At 51.4% G+C, this 25,288-nt stretch overlaps 2 protein-coding genes across 9 annotated transcripts in view; both read right to left on the bottom strand.

Moving 5' to 3' along the window:
* Positions 1-1,279: 1,279 nt before the first annotated feature.
* Kcnip2 (potassium voltage-gated channel interacting protein 2) lies at positions 1,280-21,869 on the bottom strand. Of its 7 annotated transcripts, XM_087907845.1 has the most exons (11): positions 21,519-21,869; positions 5,785-5,880; positions 4,912-4,965; positions 4,224-4,348; positions 3,851-3,920; positions 3,636-3,706; positions 3,407-3,514; positions 3,114-3,218; positions 2,924-2,986; positions 2,581-2,649; positions 1,280-1,950 (listed from the first exon to the last, which is right to left on the bottom strand). In XM_087907845.1, exons 1-10 carry the CDS (start codon positions 21,589-21,591, stop codon positions 2,602-2,604), a joined length of 813 nt encoding a protein of 270 aa, XP_087763971.1. In that variant the 5' UTR covers positions 21,592-21,869; the 3' UTR covers positions 1,280-1,950; positions 2,581-2,601. The 7 variants fall into 7 exon arrangements, with proteins under 7 accessions (XP_087763971.1, XP_087763970.1, XP_087763972.1 ...); XM_087907844.1 differs by having other exon boundaries at positions 1,280-2,649; positions 21,519-21,867; XM_087907846.1 differs by lacking the exon at positions 4,912-4,965 and having other exon boundaries at positions 1,280-2,649; positions 4,224-4,344; positions 5,781-5,880; positions 21,519-21,867.
* A 1,357-nt stretch (positions 21,870-23,226) lies between these two features.
* The window catches only part of Armh3 (armadillo like helical domain containing 3), a 200,793-nt gene continuing 198,731 nt past the window's right edge, over positions 23,227-25,288 (bottom strand). For both annotated transcript variants that reach the window (XM_048439101.3, XM_085694012.2), the window contains one exon: positions 23,227-24,833. In XM_048439101.3, the coding sequence (XP_048295058.1) occupies positions 24,741-24,833 (93 nt within the window). In that variant the 3' untranslated portion in view covers positions 23,227-24,740. The remainder of the gene's footprint in view (positions 24,834-25,288) is intronic.

Genomic DNA, 25,288 nt, shown 5'->3' with positions numbered 1-25,288 from the left:
CCATCTGCTCCTCACAGAAGGTAAGGCCTCCCTTGGAAAGTCAACTATGGCTGCCCTGTTAGTCCCCTCATTGAGTCAGGACCAAGGTCCTCCTGGCCACCCCATGCCTAGGCTGAGCAAGGGATCTCTACATAGAGCTCTACAAAGTCAGTTACCATCTGGACTTAAAGAAAGGGGAAGCAGCACTCTGGAGAGTCGCCCCTGCACCTCGCCTGGGCCACACAGTAGCACTGGCCCTATTGGTGTAGGTGTGGGTGAAAGTAGAAAACTGGCCCCGCCCCTTGCTCATCTCTGCAGGGATAATGCAGGAGAACTCACCCTGGTGCTGAGGACAAGAGCTCCTGGCTGACCAATCCTGCAACTACCCAGGCCCAGAATCAGGGTCATGAGTCAGCTCACCCCAACAGTCACCCTCACGTTTGGATCTAAGAAAACTGCTCATCTATCCAGTTGTTCGGAGTTGCAAAAGCAACATTGGCCTATGCTATAAGCCAGTGAGTTTCTGTAGTTCTTAATCATTACGGACAAAAAGCAAAAGAGAAAGACTTCCCGCCCCCTGAGCTTATGGGGAACTCGTGAAACTGAAAATAGACACAAAATGACCCCTTTTCTGAAATATCCAACATACCCATCATCAGAACTCAGCTGAGAAACAAAAACCAAACAAGAATCCACCCCAGGCCCAGATCCTACTTAGAATTAAAAATCTTGGGCTGGAGAGGTTACTCAACAGTTAAGAGCACTGACTGCTCTTCCAGAGGACCAGGGTTTGATTCCCAGGAAACATTTTCTCAAAAGAAGAGAGAGAAACAAGAACAAAGGTTCAAACATCAATAAGGCTAAAGTCTGAAAATATGTAGATGTATATATGCATTATATATATTTATGTATAATATATAATGCATATATATTTATATGTATGTATTTGCTTCTATTTTCCAAAACTCACAATCATGTTGGATTAGAATGATAAATGGAAGGATTCCCTCTCTTTCTATTTTCTAGAACTGGAATAAAATACATTTTATGGTAAAAGAAAATAAAAAAAAAATTCCTTGGTACACAGTATCTTCAGATAGTATCCATCTTTCTCAGGTCAGGAGGAGATTCATGCAGTGGCTAAGTTCAGATGGATTTCTTTAGTCTTGGGTATGTGCCAAAGCATGACCATACTTGAAAAGACAAGCACTTCTTTGGATGTTTGAAGGGCTGTAGACCTGTCATCTGAATTGCGTGGCATTTGTGGGGCGGGAGGGACAAAGAAGCAGAGACAGCAGGCTGTGCATAGCCGTTGTTTTATTGGATCTGGTGTCTTATTTTACAAAATATGTAGAAGAGACCAAAATGCAAAGCAGCCAACAATGTCTGACCCGATGGGGCTCTGTGCGGCCCCTCCCCTCAGACCCTAGCCGACTGGGAGGGTGAGGAATGAGACAAGCGGGTATATTAAGAGGGGCAGCAGCATGGCAGGGTGCTGACAATAAGGTTGAACCTGGATCCTAGGGTCCCTGCCCTCTAGGTGAGCTCAGGGGCATCTCTGGGTAGACTAAAGACGGGGAGAGGGACCCTAGGGCATCCTAGGGCATTGTGGAGGGTTGGACAACCATTCCAATGAATGCCCCCATACTGGGTTCAGATGTGCTTGCCTTTATCCTCCCGTTCCCCTAAGGCAGCCACTGGGAGGAGTGATTAAGACTCAAATTCAGGAAAATCCCTGACTCCACGCCTCTAAGTGTAGAAGCCATGGAAAATAGAAACTGAAGCCATCAAAACAGGTGATAGGCAGGAGGGCAGGATGGGACACTGAAGGCATCGTCCGGACCCCTTCCGCTCATCTTCCCCTGGCCACCACTCTCATCATACAAGCAAGAAGGATAGAGAGGATTCCGGGAGGAACCAGACATCTGGATCCCAGGCTCTCCTAAGACACTGGAAGTGTATGGTAAATTTCTGGGACGTTGCTAAGGACATAAGGCCTTCTGGGAAGTCAGGGAACTTATATTCTGCTGTCCGGGGCCAGCAGACCCACAGAACCTGGCAGTGGCAGCCCCACTTGGGCTCTCCTAACCTGCCCAGGCTTTCTGTTTTCCACTCCAACCAATTCCTAGGACCTAAGCACTGGCTCTACTTTCCTGTCCCCTCTCACAGGGCCCTCAAAGGCTAGGCTGCAAAGCCAGCCAGGGACATGGGCAGAGAGCATGTTCTTTGAGAAAGGAATCTTAGAGGGGCGTCTATGAGATCAGGGGTGGGGGAAGCACCATAGCAGGAGACATTCTGTCTAATGTGGTTTCTAGAATGGGGGTGGGAGGTGAGGAACCACTCAGTCCCTACACCGGGATGTCCTCAGCGTACTCAGTACTGGGTGTCCGGCGAGAGGGGATGAGAGCCATCAAGAGTAGGGAGCGCCCCCTCCCAGACAGACTTTGCCCACGACTGCCACTTAGCTCCGGGGGTCTCAAGAAAGCCCCAGGACCTCAAATCCCTACAGCCCCCAGGGTACAGGTAGAATGAGGAGAGACCTGGGGAGAGAAGGTTAGGTTCACCTGAACTAGAACTAGAGCATGGTCACCCCCAGGATACACTAACCCCTGTCCCTGGGGGCTAGATGACATTGTCAAAGAGCTGCATGGACTTCATGATGTTCTCGTCCTACGGTCATGGCGCACGGTGTGAGGGAGGCAAAGTAAAGAGAGAGAGAGAAAAAAAAAAGCTTGTCAGAGACACAGAGAGACATCGAACCAGAGATGGGGACAGTTGGCAGTAGAGAGGAAGGTTATACAGGGGCACCTGAGGTGGGGAAGGGGTAAGATCCCTTTGGTCACGGAAGAACAGGACTGGGGGTGGGGGGTGACATAAAGTCAAGAGGAACCTTTTCCTGTCTCACTAATTTAGACCAGGGAAATGTGGAGAACGGGGGCCGTACCTTTTGACAAGACTCAATGAATTCCTCGATGGTCACCACACCATCCTTGTTTCTGTCCATCTTCTGCAAGGTGGTCAAGCAGGGAGAGCAAGGGAACAGGGGCATGATGACAGAGACTTAGGGAAGAGCTTCAATGGGTCCTGGTCCTTCCCGCCACTCCAGGGCCCCCAGGCCACCCAGACCCAGGTACCTGGAAGAAGCTCTCCACGTGCTCTCTTGGGGCCTCCTCCCGGAGGGCGGGGTATGTGTACTTGCCCATCATGTCATAAATAGACTTCATGATGTCAAGCATTTCCTGTTAGGCCAAATGAGATTACTTCTCCTAAGAGCCTCCCAGCCTCCAAATTTAGGGGCCTAGGACCAAGGATGGACCTCCCCCATCACTGGTGACACAGATGTACATTGTTCTTTTTTAGACCCCTTTCCGCCATCACCACCCAGCACCCCACACACCATCCCTCCTGCCCTCCAGCGGCCCTGCACCTCCTTGGTGATACAGCCATCCTTGTTGAGGTCATATAAGTTGAAGGCCCAGTTCAGTCTATCATCTATGGTTCCACGAAGGATCACCGACAAACCAGCCACAAAGTCCTGGAAAGGAGGTGGGAGGGGAGTGGACTTTGCCAAGCCATTCTTCGGGTTTGGTGTGGAAACCTTTGGCCCACTGAAGCCCAGGGAAACAGGTGTGTTTGACTCATCTCTCCTAGCTCACCTCAAAGCTGACAGAGCCATCATGGTTGGTGTCAAAGGCATTGAAGAGGAAAGTAGCATAGGTGCTGGAGTCTGTGGATGAGCGTGGAATGTGAACGTGGCTCCAGGCGCGGGGACTCCCGTTATCTCAGCATCCCTAGCCCTCCAGAACCCTCCTGCCCCCCTCAGCCTAGGGATGGACAACCGTTACCCCCTGCGTGTCCATCATCTCCTCACCTCCTTGAGGAAAGAACTGAGAGTATATCTGTTTGAAGTTCTCCTCGTTGACGATGCCGCTGGGGCATTCCTGCACAGGGACAACCAGACTCAGCAGAGACACACACTTAGGCCAAAGACTTCCAGAAGGAAGACAAATCATCCTGCCTCTGTGGAACTTACCAGAGTTCTGGTAATGACTGGCAAGAAGGCTTCTTCCCCAGTGTACAAATAAACACAAAATCATCACAAGCCTGCCACCCCAAGGGTTAGAAGTTGGGCCTCTGGGCCCCATCTCCCTCTTCAAAGCACCCAGGCCGTACTTTCCAGGTAATTGCAAGTACCAGGCCTCAACGGTTCAGCCCTTGCCCACTTGGCTACGCCCTCCACTCACGTTTTTGAAGCCTCGGTACAGGACCTGCAACTCTTTGCGTGTGAACTTGGTTTGTTCCTGCAGCTGCTCCAGCCCCTCAGGCCGGTGACACACGGTGGAGAGTTCAAACTCATCCTCCACGCTGTCTGCGGGGAGTGGTAGGGGATAGCTCTGCCTCAGGTCAGGCCCCTGAGATTGCTTGGGTAATCTTCAGTTATTAACCCCTCCCCTCTCCTTCCTAGCCTATCTTCTACACCAGAGACCAGCCTATCAGACTCAGAGCTGACACATCAAAAGGAGAAAAGACACTAGTCAGCTTTGGGGTCTGTTGGGGCTAAGACCACGTCCGGCTCCAGAGTCAGAAGTACAGACTTAGCACTGGCCCCTGGGCATGGGTTGGGGACAGTCCCTTGCCGCCGCAACTTCTTAGAATGGGGATAGAATGGGGCCCAGGAGCTTCTGAGGGACCACGAAGGGCGCTTTCTTGACCAATTCTTACTAGCCCAGCCACAGCCTGGGAGAGTCCACACCCAACCCAATCTCAATCAAGTCCCGCCCATCCCAGCCATGCCAGAGCCATGCCCCACCCAGCTCCAGGCAATCTTTGTTCAGACCCCAATTTGACTCCACCCACAACCCCACCCTAGCTCCCACCGTCCAGCCCCCAGGCAAGTACCCCCATCCCGCCCCAACCAGGAGAGTAAGTCACCTGGGTCCAGCGGGCGGGGTCTGTGGGGGCGGAGGGAGGCTGGGGCAGCTAATGCTGAAGGGAGGGAATTGTCACCGAGAAAACCAAGCCCTGTAGACACTCCCCTGGCCCCACACTCACAGGAAATCTCACAGACATGAGTGTTTCAACACACGAACCCCAGACCCACAACACAGGCACATACACACTGAGCACAGACATCCATGACGACATGGACTCCTCACGAACAGCCCCCCTTCTTGGATTAGCTCTCAGGGTGACCCCATGGGAGTGAAGAAGCAATGTTAGGTGCTCAAATAACTACAGACTGGGCCTTTATAGCTTGCAAATTTAGTGTGCTTTTACAAGGTAGGCAAGGCTCAGCTGAAGAAATGGAACCTACAGACAAAAGGAGGCCATTCAATTGGTGGCCACTTAGTTGAGGCCAGGCTGGGACAGCAAAACCTCAGCATCCTGACATCTGGGAAGGTGGACTCCATCCTCCATACCTCGCACCCTGTTAGGGCGCAGGTGACATACATTCCAAGGTCTAAAACAGTAGGGAAGTCACAGAGGTAAAGAGCAACCTAGCTAGCTAAGACACTCTGCCATGGTCACACTGGAAATGTTTACGTTGGCTCAGGTTTAGGTCTAACACACAACAAACCCTGGACTTCCATTTTGCAAACCAGGGATGCCCACAGATACTCATGATCTGGCCATACATTCCAATTTGTAGCCTTTGTAGCCACAGGCCTCACATTCAGACCCAGTTCCTACCCCACCTCCCATCACCTCTCTCTCTCTCTCTCTCTCTCTCTCTCACACACACACACACACACACACACACACACACACACACCCCACTCCCAGAAGCATAGGAGAGGCACTTGCTTTCACTGACTGAGGGCAGGGCTTGGGGCCCGCAGCACGGCAGCAGCTTGAGGAAACGCTGCTTCAGGGCCTTTTTAGTGGGCCCTGGAGGGTGGCCTGGGGAGAGAGAAGACCCCAGGAATGCACATTAACTTCCACTTCCCCTCTGTTCCAGGTTCCTGTCTTCTTCCCCACCAACCACAAATAAACACTGACTGGGGTGGGGATAGGAAATGAATGGGGGGGAGGTAAATGGGCAGGATAAGCTATTGGGTCTCACAGGCATGGAGCGGCAACTGGGGCCAGGCTTGGTCACTTTGTGTAATAAGAAATGGCTGGCAAGAATGAGGCAGCCTCAGTGTCTGCTAACTGCTAACCCAGCTCCTCAGGGTAATGCTTAATCTAAGGGATTGTCTAAATAGGAATCAATCTCCCCTACCCTTTCTCTCTCTCTCTCTCTCTCTCTCTCTCTCTCTCTCTCTCTCTCTCACACACACACACACACACACACACACACACACACACACACAGAGGCATGTTGTAATTTAGAATGACAGTGACATAGATTACAGTAACATGGCACAGGCCTGTTCCGACCACATACATAACATATGCTCTTACCTAATACTCTATTATCCACAAATACGACCAAAGTAAAACATGATTACACATATGGAGACCCAGATAGACCATCTCATGCATAGCATGACCAAACCACATAAAATATACAAGGACCCACAGACATCATAACACTATGCATTAAGGATCTTAAGACATATACCAAAAGTTATTGCGGCAGAACCATGACATTGTGACCTAAATCTCTGTGAAGGTTAACATCCATTGCTAACTTGACTGGATTTAGAATCACCTAGGAAGCCAGGCAGTGGTGGTACATGCCTTTAATTCCAGCACTCAGAGGAAGAAGCGGGCAGATTTCTAAATTCAAGACCAGCCTGGCCTATAGAGCAAGTGCCAGGACAGGCAGGGCTACACAGAGAAATTCTGTGGGGCGGCGGGGGGGGGGGGGGGGGAGGACTCACCTGGGAGACACATCTCTGGATATTTAATTGAAGAAGAAAGACCCACCCTGAATGTGGGTGGCACCATCCCATAGACTGGGGTTCTAGACTGAATAAGTCGGGGTGGGGGGGGCTGACTGCCAGTAAAAATTTCTCTATGCTTCCTGACAATGAGGCATGCTGTAACTCTCACCACTATAGCTTTCTGACGTGACGGACAATAGCTACAAACTGTCTGCCAAAATAAACCCTTAGGTTGTTTTCCCCAGTTATTTCATCACAGCAAGAAGTAACTATCACAGACAGTTGGTACCAGGAGTGGGGTTGTTGCTGTCATAAATCTGAGAGAGTAGTTTATCGGCCCTTAGAACTGCTTTATGAGAGGAATAAAAAGTTAGAAGCCATGGGAGAGAGAAGGCCGAAGACACTAAAAGCAGAGCTCAGTGGACCATTTTGGTGAGCTTGTAGAAGGCAAGAATGTCAGTAGAAATGCAGACAGTGGGACGCAAGCTATAGTTCGGTGCAAGAGTATTTGCCCTAGAGAGGACATTACACAAACCTGTGAAGGTGAAGCCTAAGCTGATTCAGAATAGAATGTTGCAGATGCCAGGGCTATGGGGAAGCAGAGAAACCAGAGGAACCCTCACTCCACAGAAAGTGAGAATGGACTCCTGAAGAATGACCTCTGAACTCCACATCCCAGTATGTACACACACACACACACACACACACACACACACACACACACACATATTGGGTGGACTCATACAGATAAACTAAATACATTTTTCAATATGAATTAACCACGAGCCTTTGAAGACCAGGGATGGGATGTCATGGTTCAGTGTGATTTATCTGTGTGTTGAGTTGACAAAGGGTAGATTTGCGATGGCTGGGCTTAGAATCACCTAGGAGACACACCTCTGTCTCTCTGAAGGTTTGAGCGAGAATGGCCTCCAGAGGCTCCTATGCTTGCATACTTGGACCCTAGTTAGTGGAACTGTTTAGGAAGGATGAGGAGGTGTGGCCTTGTTGGAGGAGATGTGTCACTGGGTGTAGGCTTGGAGGTTTAAAAAGCCCACACCAGGTCTAACTGCTCTCTTTCTCTGCCCCTGCCCCTGCCTGTGGGAAGGATGCAGGGCTCTTAGCTACTGCTCCCTGGCCATGCTATCTGCTGCTCACCATGATGGTTATGGACTGGCCTTCTAAAACTGTAAGCAAGTTAACAATGAAATGCTTTATTGCCTTGCATGGTGTCTCTTCACAGCAAGAGAACAGGCTATTTCTAGATTGGTTTAGCTAAGGAGGGAATTCCCACTATGAATGTGGGCAGTAACATCACATGGGTTAGGAACATAGACTGAATAAAAAGGAAAAGAGGGGAAATTGAGCTGAGTATCAACATTTATGTCTCTGTTCTCTCTCTTTCCTTCATTTCTTCTTTCCTCCTTCCTTCCTTCTCTTTCGTCCCTTCTTCCTTTTTTCTTCCCTTCCTTCCTTTCTGTTTTGTTTTTTGAGACAGGGTTTCTCTGTGTAATTCTCTTGGCTGTCCTGGAACTCTCTCTGTAGACCAGGCTGGCCTTGAACTCACAGACATCCTCCCGCCTCTGCTTCTCAAGTGCTGGGATTAAAGGCATGCGCCACTACCACCTGGCTTATTTCTCTGTTTTCTGACTGTAGATACCATGTGACCAGCTGCCTCAAGTTCCTGGCTTTCCCACTGCAGCAGACTATACATTCAACCACGTTTTCCCCACTGTGGTGAACTATATATTCAAACCGTGAGCCAAACCTGCCCTTCTTCTCTGGAGTTTCTTTTATGAGGTATTTTACCACAACAATGAGAAAAGTAGCTAATACGGTTACCACGGCAACCACATACCTATGGGTCCTGCACACACCCACTTTTCTTTCATGAAATCCCTCACTCCGTAGTTCCCCCACTCTTCCTTCAGAGGAGCGCGGTTCCCTGTTCCCGGCTAGCTCATCCATGTCAAAAGCTGGTACATCCTGAGTCCTCCTCTGTGTGACCAGCTCTTTGAAGGTGAAACACCTGAGCAGACTCTGATGCAGTAACAGATCATAGAGAGCTGGGTGTGATTGCTCATGCCTATAGTTCTAGCACTTGGGAAGTGGAGGCAGGAGGATTGGGGCTCAAGGCTAGCCCATTCATTGTGCCCTCCTCATTTCTACATGTGTCCTTCACTGCAACTGAACCCCAGGGGACCCTCAACACTATTACCTGTGTCTCTCAGCTGCACTCCCCGACAGACAATGGGGCTAGACCCGCTGGCTCTGGTACACTGACCAGAGATGACTTCATTCCTATTAGGCCCAACTCCCTTCAGTTATGTTACTCTGTCTTAGCCCTCCATGCTACACGGTCCTCCCAATCAGGCTCCATTCTGTCCCCAAGGGGGTGACTGTCTAAGGTTACACCCTTCCCTCCTTAAACCTATCCCATCTAACTCCCAGAGCCACCAAAAGGTGGGAGAGAGGCAATGGGCCAGTTAGGGATCGATGGTGGCCTGGCCCCTGTCCCAGGCCTCCATTAGCCTGGACTCTGGTTTCCCGAAGCCGGATTATACCCAGGGCTTGATGGTATTGTCAGTCACCAGGCAGTGGGGAGCTTTCCTGCTCCTCCCACCTTCTCCGCTCCCCCATGTCTCCTGCTTGCAGGGAATAAGGTAGAAGAGAGAGGCTGCGGCCATCTCCTGTGAGGCTGGGTTTTTCCACATGGCCTTCTGCTCACCACCTTAGTCTAAAGGGGATGGCGAGTGGGAGGCAAATGACCTCATCTGTGATGGGCACCTTGGCCCAGCGTCTCAGGAAGTCTGGCTAACTCCTTGTTCCTGCCTCAGTAATTGCAGCAAGAGGGTAGAGGATGTTCTTACGGAATCCCACAACAGGCAACTCCAAGACCGTCCTCTTGTCCCCGGCTTCCTTAACATCTTTTCAGTTCTCTCAGGAGTCTAGCCTACAGCCCCCCTTTTCCCGCCTGTCAAGGCTCCTGCCTGTCTCTAATAGTGGGTGATGGCGAGCCACAGAGTGACAAGGTTCTTGCTGGGGGGGGAGGGGAGGCCAAAACTCTGAGTGAGTGGGGCATGCGTGCTTCCCTGTGCCTCACCAATGCATCTCCTGATACGGAGTTTGGGAGGTGAAGGGTTTGAGATGTCCAGGCCATGGTCTGATCTGCTCTTGATCCCCAGGCTGACAGTCACACTTGCCTTGGTCACGACGGTCCCACTCCTGTGCCCCTGAGTCCACTCCCATCTTAAGCCTCAGTCTAGGGCTGTTTGTCCTCAGGAACACTGGGAACAGTTAAGTACTCAACCTACTACTTGAAGAGGCTTGGCCATACACCCTCCCAGCAGTCTGGTCTGGGAACAGTCACATCCGCCATCTCCTAGAGCCACAAGTCTTGCTATTCTGATAACCACATCTCTGTCACATATACAAGCTTACACACACATTGTCTTCCTTTTCACATGAACACAGAGTGGCACCCCATGTCTCACGCACCACAGAAAAACTCCTACCTGTGAGCACCCTGGAACTCTGGCTCCAAAGGGGATTTATCCAGGTGTTACTCCAGGCTTCCTTCTTTACTCTAGACACAGTATGTCCTCTCCAGGCTGCTGGAGGCACGCCCCAGCTTCTTCTCAAGGTCTCCCCATGCCCCTCCCCCATACAGTCACACTGCCTGCGCTCAGCTCAGCACCCATCTCCAGACACCAGCTCCTCCCTCAGATCAGCTCCTGGGAGACACCCTTGGCATCCCCCATAAATCCTTTTCCCAGGATACACTTGTCACTTCTCCTAGATGTCCCTCACTCACCTGCTCACCTCTGTCCCCAGGCATCAAGATAGCACAACCCGGTCCCCAAATAGCAGCTCAGGCATGCCCAGCTACTTGGGTTACCTTCCAAGGAGACAGGCTCAAAGAGGCCAAACTGCTCCAGGACCTTGACAAAAAGAACCAGGACCACGAGTACGGCCACCATCTCCAGCCCTTCCAGGGTCATGGCTGTCCTGGGGCATGACCCCCACCTACTGATGCTCAGACACAAGGCTGCCCCATACCACTTCCCCCTCGGACTCCCCTGCCTGAGTAAGACAGAGAAAGACAGCCCTGCAGTCTCCTGCCCTGTCTCCCGCCCTGGGTCTCCTCCCTTCCCCTCTCTCCCCGCCTCTGCCCCCCACACCTCCCAGCCACAGCCTGCCTCCGCCTTTTCCTTTTCGGGCCTCCTCGGTCTTTGACCAGCCTCAGGATCTTTCGAGGGAGATGGGCTTAGAGGAGGGAGGCTGTGACCTGCCCCAGTTCTTGAGGAGAGTGTCCCCCAGACATTCCGTGGTCACTCTGTGACACACGCAGAGGTGTCAGCAAGTTGTCCTTAGAAGGCAGGTAGCAAGAGAGGACGTGTGGAAAGCAGGACCCGCACCTGCGTGAGTAACTGACGGGTAAGAAGACTTACTGAGTTCTGTCTGATTTACTGCATGTGTAATCCTGGGCTTGTCGGTCCAGGAACATGTATGCCCCTTTTTCATGTATGTCTGTGTTTATGTGGGATTGTGCACCTATCACAAAGGGTGTCTGGGAGTACGATGGGCTTGGGTGTCTGTGGAATGAGTATGTGTCAAAATGTGTGGGGCTTCCTGAGTGTGTGGGGCAAGAGTGTGTTTTAGAAGGCTTGTGAGCCATGGGTCCGAAGGCGGGTAGGCACGGATGCACTGTGTAATCGGGAAGCGGGTCTCTGGCTCTATTAATATATCGACAGAGGATTGTGTGAGAACATAAGGGGAGACAAATGACCTCTCCTGTCAGAAGGACACTATCAGCATCGATCGCGGTTGTCATGGAGACCATGAGGCAGGAAGCACTCTTTTCCCACAGGCCACAGGCAGTGAAACTGAGGCCCAAGGGAGGGAGGATTAGATAGGAAAAAGGCCACTGGCCCCTTCATGACCCTCCAGGAGGGGAACCTTTGGGATGAAAGCTCCTAAGGGAAGGTGGGGGAGGGCTGTGCTTTCTCCCTTTAGGCTAAAGTCTCATCCCTCCTTGGGGAGAAGCCCAAGATAGGAGGCAAATGTGAACTCCCAAGATGCCCCCCCCAAGCATTTCTGAAGTCTTTCCCCTTCCTGTATGGGGCAGTGAGTGGGGGTGGGGAGGCCTTCAGAGTCTGTAAACCACAACACAGGCCCTCTGAGTTAACACGGTCACACTGGCACAGCAAGTGAGCACTCAGGTTTACTAGATGATGCTTTCAAGTCGAGCTTTCTCCTTAAATCTAGGAAGACAGGTGGAGAAGTCAGAGCCAGACAAAGCACACCTCCAACATCAGAGCCTCGGTTCCAACCCAGTCTGACTTCGGGCCTATCCGTTGTGGCTCAGTTCTCGGAAAGCTCCCGCTTTTGTTGGGATGGTCCACTCTGCAGTTCCAGGATGAGACTCAATTAGGCGGGAACCAATCCCTTTGCTCCAGTAGAGGAATCAACTGCAGTTCTACATAGCTACCACTGGGGGGCAGTGTCTACCTCCTGCCCTATCTTACCCCTAGGGGTCCACCGACTTTCCGGCTGTTCTGGGAGGTTGGAAAGAGAGACAGGATTCCTTGGTCTCAGTCCTCTGTTGCCCACCTCCCCTGTGCCGGTGGCCAGAAGGGCGTCAATTCACAAGCTGGCTGCAGTTTCTCATACCCTAGAAGTTATTGCTTTACAGATGAAAACAGTAAATATTCCAGGACTAAACCCACTCCTGGCATTTAAAGCCCCTTTACTATCTCAAGAGAACCCTTTCTTTCAGCCAGTTTGGCTGCTCTGCCGTCCCACAAACAGTGCTACCGTATGACCCTCGAAGCCCGGGAAGCTTTCCTTCCCACGACCAGAGTTCTCTTCCGTCAGAGCTTCAGTCCTGTACCCAGTTCCTTGAGCTGGGCTCACTGCACAGCACACGCCTGCGATCCCAGCATTTGGGAAGAGGATGCAGGAGGATTAGCCATTCAAGGCCAGTCTTGGCTACACGAAACCCTGTTTAAAAACAAAAAACAAAATACACACCTAGGTGCGGTGGTGCACGCCTTTAATCCCAGCACTCTGAAGGTAGAAGCTGTCTTGAGTTCAAGGCCAAAGTGGTTTACAAGAGCTAGTTAGTTTTGTGGCAAGATCCAAAGCTACAGAGAAACCTGTCTTGAAAAACCAAAACAAACAAACAAGCAAAAACAAAACAACCCACAAACAACAACAACAACAACAAAAACTCAAAAATAAAAAATAATACCCTGCTGAATCTACAAGACACAGCACCTAACCCCATACTGTTAGTAACAGAAATAGGAGAGGTGGTATCACGGCCAAGGCTCCAGACTCCCCTGGTTCAAATCACTTAACTGGGTGAGTGTGCCCCGCCTTTACATTAAGAAAGCATTATTTGCAGGGAAGAGATCAGGCCAAGTGCCATGGTAGACGGAGAGGTCAGAAGACAACTTGCAGGAGTTGGTTTTCTCCTGTCAAGGGTCCAAGGGACGGAATGTTGGTCATGAGGCTTTGTGGCAAATGCCTTACTGGCTGAGCCATTTCACCAGCTCCTTGATGCGTTCTTGTTTTGTTTTTTCAATCAAGATAAGGTTTCAATCGAGCCGTCTTTGGCTATCCTAAAACTCAGTCTCTGGACCAGGCTGGCCTTGAACTCACAGAGATTCGCCTGCCTCTGCCCCCAAGTGCTGGGATTAAAGGTGTGTGCCACTACTACCTGGCTTGATGAGTTCTTGAACTCTGTGTTTCAGGTTTTCACCTCACAAACTTTTTGGTGGGAATGAATGAACTGAAACATAAAATGTTATTGGGCAGTTTAGCCACTGCTAAATAAGCATCCCCACCACTGGTAACACAATATTCCTCCACAATCCCACGGCACTCAGCTGGTCACAAAGTGTTCTCATACTTGTTAACTATAATTAATTTTTATTGTTTTTTTTAGATAGGGTCTAGCCCTCTTTTAGATTTATTTTCTGTGTATAAGTGTTTTGCTTGTATGTATATATGTGCACCACATGCGTGCTTGATGCCTGTGGAGGTCTAAAGGAGGGGTCAGATCACCTGGAACTGGAGTTACGGGTGGTTGTGTGCCACCATGGTACTGGGAACTAAATCCAGGTCCTCTGTGAGAATAACAACCTTATTCAACTGTTGAGTCATTTCTCTAGCCCCTAGACAGGGTTCTAATGTGGCTCCAAACTTGAGTAGCTGAGAGTGAATGGCCTTGAATTCCAGATCTTCCTGCCGCACCCCACCCTCTCTTGCGGGTTGAGATTACAGGTGTGCGCCACCAAACTGCTCCTCATGGCAACCCCACGAGGTCTACAGCAAGCAGCACCGTGTACCTTTCACGGAGGAGGGACAGAAAGTCAGAGAGATAAGAAGGCCTGCTCATGGCACCCAGCTAAGAAGAGATCATTCGGAGATTGATCTCTCCCCGTGTCCTCAACTAGATTCCGAGTGCCTGGATGGTCAAGATGTTGGAAGGACAATGAGCAACAACGGCAGCAGCAAACCCTGGACTACACAGGCGCAGGAGCACACACCTGTGACCTCAGCACTGGAGAGAGTCAGGCAGGAGGCCCTCTCGAGCTCCAGGCCAGCTGGGCCATAGCAGGAAACCCACTAAAAATAAGAACTTAGACAGACTGAGCACAAGGTTGCCACCTGTAGAACAAGGTGAAGGAGACTCAGGCCCCAGCCTAACTTTCACTGGGTAGGGAGACGGCCCCCATGCAGAAAAGCCCATTTACAATTGTCCTGTCACACAACCAGGATGCGACAAGCTGTTCTAGCAGGCCATTTCAGTGAGCTATCTAGTCGGGAGGTCAGGGGAAATCTAACCTAAGCTGGGTTTTGTGGTATTGAGAATCAAGCCCAAGGCCTTGCACATGCAAGATAATAGTTGTGCCACCAAGGGGCTGGAGAGAAGACTCAGAAGTTCAGAGCCCTTCCAGAGGACCTGGATTCAGTTCCTACAGGGAACAGCTCACTAGCTCCTGTGACTCAAGTTCAGGAAACTTGGCGCCCTCTTCTGGCCTCTGAGGACAGCTGCGCAAACACTACATAAAGACAGACTTTTTTACAAAAATAGTTCTACCATTGAGTTAGATCCCTAACCTCTTGGATGTTTGTTTTTCAGCTATATCCTGAGTCTGGGGCTTGCTACGTAACTCAGGCTAACCCAGATCCTCCTGTTCTACCTCTTACGTGCTGGAATTACATGTTCCACTGTGTCCAATTTTAAGCTAAGTGCACATGCCTGTAATACCAGCATTCAGGAGGTGGAGCCAGGCAGATCTTGGAGTTTGAGGTTAGCCTGTACTACATAGCCAGTACCAGGCCAGACATGGCTACATAGTGAGGACCCACCTCAAAAAAAAAAAAAAAATCTGGCTCGAACATCATCAGTTTACTTTAATGGAAGGCTTTGCATCTGGTGAGCCCGCTAGTTACGAATATGTATTACCTCATGCCACCTCCATATGAACCTGAGGAGACCTGAGGTTCATCAAGTGATTTTTCCTAAGGAAGGAGTAATTAATATTCTGGTAAAGAACGACTTCGTGCCAACTCTCTTCAATCATCTCGCCAATGGGCTTGAGAGTGTTAAAGAGGACAGTTGATCCTGGGGGAGCGAAGGGCGACAAATTTAAAAGGGCTGGGTTCAAGGGATGCTACCAGACTATCGGGACTGAAAGAGGCGCCATCTTTAGTTAAAAGGGAAAAGGGGATCATAGCAGCTCTCTGCTGCTGGAGAGATGGACAGACTGACAGCCTTACACCCAATGTCCTGTCCACGTATCTTCCTTTTTCCCTCCAGCTCTCAGAGACCTTAACCCAGCCTCATAGTGACTCCAGGTTCAAAACGTCCAGCTTTCCGGTCTGTAGGAAGAGAGAACGTGCTCTTCCCTAGGGTCTCCCATCCCCCTACAAAGACTTCTCATGTCTTAGAGCCTAGTGAGGCTGAGCTAGACCTGACTTTGCTATTCCACTGCCTTTAGCTCGTCATCCACTTTTGGGGTGCTATGGATCAAACTCTGGGTCTAGCACCTGTGAGGCGAGAACAGGACCCGTGGGCCACACTCTCATTCCCACAATAAGAGCTTTTTCTTTTTCTTTTTTCCTGTTTTGTTTGGTTGTTTTTGAGACAAAGTCTTATTATGTAGCCTTGGCTATCCTGGAACTCGCTCTGTAGACCAGGCTGGCCTTGAACTCACAGAAATCCACCTGCCTCTGTCCCCTGAGTGCTGGAACTAAAGGCCCCCTTCTGCCAGAGTGAAATCTTAATGGAATCACTTTAGGCAAAGTGAGAACTCAAGACTAAAGCGTTTGGGCACTAGGCTGGTCCTTCCCAGACCTCTCAAATCTCACCACAGAGACACTGCTATCATTCAGTCATTTATTTTCCATGGTTCAAGTCTGGAAAAATACTGCCTTGTGGAGGAACCCACACCCCTGCCACCTGCTCTCCACTGTCATTCTCTTAACGAAGACCCCTAAAGCCCTTCTCTCAGCCCCCCAGCCCATTCCATCCCCAGCTGATCAAAAAGATCCTGCAGCCCCCAGCTGCATCAGGTGATTAATGACGTCCCTAGGCGGTGGGGCTATTTTGGGTCCTGGAAGTCATGCCCGCAGTGATTGAGAGTGGCCCCGCCTGTCTCCAACCATCAGTCACTGGAGACTAGCCCAAGCAGGGGGCTTCAGGGGATACACGCTCCCCAAGAGATTTGCAAGCATGACTCTCACTGGGCCTCAATTCTCCTTCTCCTGAAGATACGTGACAAAAAATGGCCCCAGGCCCTGACTTGAGCCAGGGGCTCAAGTGGAACCCCATGTAAGGAGTCAGGGAACTACAGATCCCGGAATGCCATGGGGCCAGGTTGTTTCAGTTTCCTTGAGGCCAGATGAGAGAATTCCCCGCTCTGTGGGCCCAGGCAGCCCTAAGGAGCCCTAAGTGGAAGCGTGCACAAATATCAACAGCACCACATGAAACCCACAATTCACATATCCTAAATTCCACAAACTTCGTGCCAAGGTACAACTTCATGAGAGCCCTTTTCAGTTTAACTGACTCGGGGTTCTCAAACCAAACTCCAAAGCATATAACCCTGGCAATGTCAGGATACACAGCCTTGGAGACACAGAGTTTAGTAAGGAAGGCACAATCCCATTAACACAGACTCCCAGCGACAAAGCAGTGACAATCTGTGCCACACGGTTCATCCGTCTGGTCAGGCATGAGCTCGCTAGTGAGCTCAGCTTGTTCTAGCTTCATTTTTCCCCTTTATTATTTTTGACACTGATAGGGTATTGTAAGACGCCCCACAAAACCTAAGTAATGCAGTACAGGGCTGCCCCTTCCCCAGCTCAGCGGCGGTAGCAGCTTCCTCCCAATCCCTGCGCCTTGCCTCTGAGTCTCTTCACCCTTCAGTGAGCAGCCTGTCCTCTCCAGTGCTGTGACCACGATGCCACTTCCTTTTATCTTACCCTGCTGCTTCGTGAGTGATCCTTATCCCCTGCTCTATTCTGTCAGAGAGCTTGCCCTTACCCCAATTATGTGCCAGCCCCTGTTCCATCGGATTCCTGTGAGGATCCCTTCTCTCCACCTCTGTAAGGCTCCAATACCAAGCCACTCATTTTTAGAGGGGTCCTGCCCCTCCCTTCCCTTCCTCATACCTGGCGACAGCGACCCAGTCACCAGCTGGTAGAGGGATCGAGCTGCCTGCCCCAACGGGCTCCGGCACCTGCGGGGGCAGCGGTTCATGGCTCAGCTCGGAGCGCTTTGTCCAAGCTCCGCCCCCAAGGTCCCTAGCTGAGGGGCGGTGCCGCCCCCATTGGAGTGGGCGGTGCAAGAGGGCAAGACTGGCAGGCGGGGAGTCTCCGACCCTGAGCCTCTCTCTCAAGTGCAGGTTGCTGGCTTCATAAGAGCACCTTGACCAGGTCATCAAAAGCACTCTGTACCCCACCCCCAAGATCTTAAGATGGGGGGTGTGGCAGAGAGGTAGGGCGTTCTCTGTTCACAGCTTTCTCTCTTTCTCTCCAAACGTCTTCTGGATTCCTGGTAAGGAAAACAGGCACACACGGATTTTGAAAGAAAAGCTGGATGACTGAAGGACGAGTTTCTTTTCTTTTCTTTTCTTTTCTTAGATCGGGTCTTGTCTGGCACTTGCAACATTGTTCAGGCTGACCTCGAACTCATGGCAATCCTTCTGTCTCATCTTCCTAAATGCTGGAATCACAGACGTGGACCAGGCAGATTTTATTTATCTTTTATTGCTCCACTTCAACCCCTCTTCTGGCTGTTTCTCCCACCCCCACCTCCCATATTAGCACAGGGACGCTACAGGGGTGAGAGGACATAGTTGTCATAGCAACTCTCCACACTTCCTGGGCCGATGGGAGAGAGAGCAGGAGGGAAGAGAAAGAGGACAGTGCATTAGTGTGTTGAGGAGGCGGCAGGGCTGCGTGCCTAGTGCTGCCTCCTGGCTAAACAGCCCTTTCAGAACTACGTCTGGTGCTGTCTTTCGAGTCTTCTAAAAACCCGACCATCATATGCTGGCTTCCAGACAAATGCAACAAGTAGAAGTCCCCTCATCCATAGATCTCTGTCTAAACCCCTTTCTAGAACTTATCGCTGTTGTTAAAACCCCATGTAAAGCCAGGCGGTGGTGGCGCACGCCTTTAATTCTGGCACTCGGGAGGCAGAGGCAGGCGAATGAATCTCTGTGAGTTCGAAGCCACCCTGGTCTACAGAGTTAGTTCCAGAACACCTAGGGTTGTTATACAGAGAAACCCTGTCTCAAAACAAAAAACAAACAAACAAACAGCAAAACATGTAAATCCTTCCAGCACTAACACTTCAAACTCCTGGGAAAGGCCCTAGAAAAGGTATGATCCAATTTTGTCCACTGTGTGTGGGAGGGATAGGAGAGTGAATCTACATTTAAGCGGAGAAAATTATTCCCAAACCCCACACTTTGTCAACTTGATCCTGTTAGCAACAGTGCTCCTGAGGAACTAGCTTCGTATGGAGGGCTCTTTAGCCACAAGGGGGCGCTCCACACTCAGGAACGAAAGTGCCAAAGGACCAAGACTCTGGAGATCCTGGACCCAGGCTCCCGTCAGGACCCAACTCTCCGCTCAGTTTGTACTGCCCTTTCTCTGCCTCTTTCCAGATGGGGTCGCTGCTGAGCGCCGATGGCAGCCTTACCTACTCGGCTGCCCCACTAAGCAAGTAAGAGACAAAGAATGGGGAAGACTCGCGGATCACAATCTACCCGATTCCGACTAGGAAACTGTTTTTTCCAACTGTTTTGAGCTGGGGCAAAATTGGGACAGTCGGGGTGTATCTAAGATGCTCTGAGGAGGCATAACTTTAAGGCCACTTCGCTGCCAAGCTAATGGACCAAAATGACAGAGATGCAGCCTCTTCCTTCACCCCAAATCCAATTGAGGAATCCTGCCTGCATAGAGAAGGCTGGAGAGAGCTTCAGCACCGTGGACAACGACTCCCCTTGGTGATCCAATGATCCCGTTCCAGCCACAGCCCCTCTTTACAAATGGGAGATCCTGGTAGTCTTTTTCCACTTCTCGAGTCACGTGCGGAGATATCTACAGCGAGGATGCCGATGACCATTATAGGTGCTGGACCTTCTTATATCCTTTGGGAGGCTGTCAGCAGCCAGCCAGGAGGATGCATACATAAAATTCCCTATTTTACAGGTAAGGGACATTAGGCCAAGTCTGTAAGAGTCACATTACTTGCGTGTTTCCATGCCTGGCTGTGATGGAGCAGGGCATTTTCAGACAAAAGTGCCTCTCCACCTCGCCAAGTCTTGCCACACTGATCAGATAGTACAGCAGGAAGGCAGGAAAGCAGGACATGCTGGTACACACTGGGATTTCAGCATATTGGGAGGCTGAGGCAGGAGAGCTGAAGTTTGGGTCCAGCCTGAGTTATGTTGTGAGTTCAAGGCCAGAACTACATAGCAAAAAACCATCTCACAATAAATTAATTAAAAATAAACCAATCAAGTAGCCCAGCAAGAAGGAGATCATGTCGCTAAGGGGAGGATCAGGGCAGGAAACAAACCGGCACGCAGTCTGTGAATTAGGGCTCCTGGACCCTTACGACTTTCAAGGGTCCTAAGCTGGGGGTGGGTACACAGCACTGGATAGCAGGGCCTCTCAATTCCACATGGTGAACGTTCTTCTTTCTGGGACTCTTGACAGTGCAACCAGTGTCCTGCCAAAGTCAGCAGCAGAGACTCACTCTCAAAGCCTACATCCTGGTCCCCTTCTCGGGTTCTCAAGTCTAACCCTGATTCCACTTAAGGAAGGGCAAGGATCATGGTCTTGCCCACTTGCCTGGCTTTGTTTCGGTCTTAGGAGAGACAGCCTCCCTCCTACTCTTGGTTATAATTCTTAGGGAGCCGGCACAGTGAGACGCACAAAGCACTTATATGGAAATATACCAAGGTTCCAAAGTCATTTGCATAAACACAAATCTACTTACCAAACTCAGGACTCTACAAGTACATAGATGTAATGTGCCTGGTCTCACAGACCCTCCCAAAGTGAGCAGCAAAGTGATTTGGGGTGGTGGCACAAGGGCAGTCTTACTGCCCATGACTTCTAACCCTGGCTCTGAAGGAGACTGAGAAAGTGAGGCTTGGGTGACGTTCTAAAGGTGTGTTGGTGATTAAAGGAGCCCTGCCTGTCGACAATGTCTGAGTAATCCTGCTGGGCAGGAACTGACCCAGCCCTAACCAAGGGCTCTCTACAGGGGCCAGGTGCTGGAACCATAGGGTGCTCTGCAAGCCAGGCTGTTTGGGTAATGGGTCCCTAGGGTCCCTTGTGTCTATTTGTAGAAAAATGGAGGGAACTAGTATGGGACACTAAAGACCCTTACAACACCAGAAAGACAGAGGCAACGAGGACAGAGATGCCATTAACACTCTCAGAGCCCCCACTGCAGGCATCATGCATGGGAGCAGACAGTAGCACATGCTAAAACAACCCACAGCCCCACAACCACAAACACACTTGTAATGACTGCTCATCCCAGAAGCCTTGGGAAGCTTCTAGACACAGCAACAGAAGAGACACCGTGACGGACTCTGGTAGTTATGTGCCACTTCACACAACAGAAGAGACACCGTGACGGACTCTGGTAGTTATGTGCCACTTCACACAGAACCATTCAAAGCACACAACTGAACAGGCAACAGACACACAGTCAAAACAACTTCACGAGTGCAGCAGGGTCCTACGCAACCACACGGAAACATCTGGCCAGGCCATGAAAACGCGCTGCCTCATGCAATCTCACTCACCCTAGCTGTCACCAAAGCTCAGGGCACATGGCAACTAGCTGTGGGAGGCACACATATACATACACAGACACACAGAATGACAGGTGCTCACGCACGTAACACCTCCCACTCTAGACACACTCTTAGCCCAGTGTCACACACGCCTACACCTGCTGCCTCTCCACACCTGCCTCACCTGCTCTTCCTCACCCCCAAGGAAACCTAAGCTTTGGGTCCCTGGGTCTTGCCGCCCAGACCAGCCTGGAAGGTACATGTGAATGGGGCAGAGTGTGGGTAGGGGCCAAGTCAGGGTCAGACAGCGGAAGGGTCTAGGGGTATGGAGTCCGGCCACCCGCCCAGGACCCCTGAGCCACCGACTCACCCGTAAGCTGGTCGTAGGAGCCGTCCAGATCTCGGGATTCGGACAAACTCTCCTTTCGGCCTTGGCCCCGCATGGCCCCCGGCGCCCCGCTCCCGCCTTGGCCGTGGGAGGGGGCGCCGGGTGGCCGGGATAGGGCGCTCACACGGCGCCCCCTGGCGGCGCAGCGACCTGTCGGGGCTGGGGGCCGGGAGTAGGGGCTGACAGGGCTTTTGTCTGGGAACTCGCTGGGTTTTAGGGCTCACCCCGGGGTCCTGGGGCAGGAGCGAGAGTCTTGGGCAGCAATGTAGCGTGGCGCGGGAGGCAGAGTGGAGCTGAAAGCCGAGCCGGAGCCCAGCCGCCTCTCCTCCGCCCCCTCCCCGCGGCTGTCACCGCCGCCTCCCCCCTTAGGAGCTGCCGGGATTGGCTCCCCCTACCCCCCGCCCCCCACCCTCTGCAACTCGGAGGAGGTACCCGGTGAAAGGGTGAACTGGAAAGTGCCAGGAGGGAGACTAGCTCTCCAGCTACACCACCCACTAAGCTGCGGGGCTTGGGGGAGAGGGGGCCAGAAAGGCCCCACTGTAGGGAATCCCCGCCCCCAATTCTCAGGCACCCCTTCCCCCACAGTCAGTTCTGCCCAGTAGGGCCAGAGCCATAAGGATACGTCTCAGTGGGTCCCTTGTTCCCTTGTGTCTTCATGTCAGCCTTATTTTCTCAGTTGTTTCCCCTGCCGAGATGTGTGTTCCCAATCAGCTGCCAGCCCTCCTCTTGCGCTATGGGGATGCGAAGAAGCCAACCCGGCCTCTGGACACAGGCTAACCGGTGGCATTGGGCACAGTTGTCTCTCTCAAGTTCCAGCAGGGACCTCACTTTCGGAATGCCATCTTCCCTGATTTATGGAACCCCCCCCCCCAACATTCCCAGCCAACCGGGAAGGTAAAAGAAAGTAATGAACCAGGTCAGTTTCTCAAGTCTTCATTGCTCCTGCCTTCCTTTTTTCTCTCAGCTTTTCTGCCTCTTTCTCTTTGCCACTTGTAAAGAGAAGAGAAGGTTCTTTGTTTTCCAGCAGATTTAGGGAGCTTCTGAAAGCTCTGGGAACTCAGATGAGGATACAGGGGAGAAAAGAGATGTCTCCCTCATGAAGCCACCTCCTTTTGTGAAGGCAGGGTCAGCACTGCACAGGGTTCCCTAGTCCAGGAATGGCCTGCTGAGACCAAAAGCCTCAGCAAAGTACCTCAGATTTACTTTTCACACAGCTGAGTCAGTGAACTGTGGTGGGCACTCTTCTGTGAAGCTGAAACAGGCAACTGTGTAAGGCCTGCCTTCGGGAAGAACACTCTCAGAAACCTCCACAGAGCTGTCAGAGGCACGGGCCATGCTGATTTCTAGGAGAGTCCTTAGGTGTACACAAAGGAGGTGGCCAAGAAGCAGGCTTTTAAACTAGGAAGAGAGATGGTAGACAAGAGACACTTTCATAAAGCTCCTCATCCTAGACTGGCCCTTGTTCCTCACAGGAAAGGCTGGCAGAGACCTAGAAGGTACCCAAGGGACCGGCACATTACACTACTCTCTTCTTCACCCAGGGGAAGAGGGCCATAGTTGTCTGAACCCAGCTGGCCTCTGTCAGGTCCAGGAGACTCAGAGAGGGCAAGTCTTAAGGAAAGGTTCCTTTTGCACACAGATCAACACCTGGATCAATTTAAAGAGATGAAGGGGAAAAAGACACTGAAGAGACTGTACCACACAAATCCATTTTAATAGCGTTGATTTGCCACCAGCTCCAGATCCAGCTGCTCTGGGGTTTATCACCATGGAAAAAATTAGAAACCTCAGGTCAAGTTATCCATCCAGTGACCAGTGATCAGAGATGACCCAGCCAACATCTATGCATGTCAGTCTGCTGCTGAATTCTCTAGAACTAGCACACTTCCATTCAATCAGAACTCTGGCTCCCAGGGAGGGCAAGGATCCCCAAGAGATATGCTAAATGCACAGGCGCTCAGGACCCCGCCCTTCGCTCAGCCTCCCTCTGAACCCCACAAGCTGCATGCCTCCTGCCATCTACAAAACTTTAGATCGGGGTGCATGGAGGACCTCAGAGCAGCAGTTATTTCAGGGGCTGCTGTGGGGAAGGGAAAGGCTCTGCAGGGGTTCCATGGAGACTATTAAGAGAGGGCAGCCACAGGCCAACTTCACGAAGGTAGGATGTGCCCAAGGCCCAGCTAGAATATGGCTAGACAAGATGGAGGTCCTAGGCATGAGGCTCACCTAGCCTGTTCCAGCACCCGCGCTGCTTCCTTCCTAACCTGGACAGGTTCTCTCCGTCCCAGCACCAGACCACAGCAGGAACAGACTCCTCCCTAGAGGAAATTCTTAGGCAGGCTGAATGTAAACAACAGCAGGGTGAGGGGGTGGAGCACGTGGAGGGGAGCTCATCTAGGCTCCCATTGGAGGGGGTGGTGGGGAGGAGCTGCTGGAAAGGGAACCAGCAAAGTAGGCACCTTGAGGGCTGCAGAAAACCTGTCAATGTTTATTTCACACACTCCTTTAAGACAGTTTAAAACAGACTGGAAACAAAAGGCTAAAGTTGTGGGCCTATTGTGCTGATGAGTCAACGGTTGGAAGGCAAGGAAAAGTGAACAGGTACTCCTGGTGCCAGAACCAAATCCAGAAAGTGGAGGTCGGACAGCACAGCACCAGGCAGATTCCAATCTCCAGTTTCTCTGAGGCATCAACTTTGAATTTAGAAAACAGAAAAAAGGCGCCATCCCTGACCTACTCTATGCTTGGGCAGAGGTGCTAAGGACTGGACACACTGCAGCAGGGGCAGGGGCCTCGTTCAGCTCCAGGTCCAAAAAGAAAACAGGATGTGGCATCATAGCCAAAACCAGCCGCTGGCCTTCAGAGTATTGGCATCAGCTGAGGCCTGCTCCACCAGCACCTGAATAATCAATCGGAAGCCAGAACCTGGAACCCCAGCTGGAGTCATGAGGCAGTACCCCGTGAATGCAGCCCAGAAGCCCCGCATTTCTGCATGCCTTTTCTGTTGCCTGCCCATTTCTCCCCAAATAAGATCATCCTGGGCTTGCCCCAGCTGTCCAAGCTCACTGAAGCATGGCCTTCACCAAGACTCTCAATGTCTCTGCTTCTCTCCAACCTTGAAGGCAGTCCTCACTCCATGTGCTTGCCCTCCAGCCCAGGAGTCTCATGGGTAAGGGCAATCAGTGGCTCTCAGGCAGCGCAGTCTCAGGAGATGGTAGAGAACTCCTTCAGGAGGGCTTCCTGGCTGAGTGTGTGGAAGGCCAGGTTCCTCCGGACGTTGGTACTAATGGATCGAACCTGGGAAGGTGAAAGGGTAGAGGCAGAGAGAAGAGTCCATTACAAACAGCAGAGGGCAGTGTCTGAGGCTCTGTGCTTCCAGAAGAAAGACCCATGTCTTTCTCCCAACTCTAACAGGCTTCATGAGGAATTCAGCAGCCTTAGCGAGGAGGCTTGTCCACGGAAATATGTCTGTACTTTTGTGAGGAACAAACCAACCAGGGAGGGGAAGAATGTGCTGTTTCCCTTAGTCCCCAGAGGTCAGGGAGCTTTTCTTTCATTTCTGCTACACTCTAAGAAAGGAAGTGGAGTCATGAGGCAAGAAGCAGAGGGGGTGGGGGGTGGGGGGCGTACTGCAGCAGGGCCATCACAGGCAAAGCCAGCTCATTAGCTCCTAATTCCTCCCCGATGCCAGAGGTGCAGCCAGGAGTGAGGGGACGTGCCAAAGGACAGCACCTGCCTGTGATCCCAGCACT

Source organism: Myodes glareolus, chromosome 7, assembly GCF_982192425.1.
Source record: "Myodes glareolus chromosome 7, mMyoGla1.1, whole genome shotgun sequence".
NCBI classification, from domain to species: Eukaryota; Metazoa; Chordata; class Mammalia; order Rodentia; family Cricetidae; genus Myodes; species Myodes glareolus.
The sequence above is the reverse complement of the archived record's forward strand: the minus strand, read 5'-3'. Positions and strand labels throughout refer to the sequence as shown.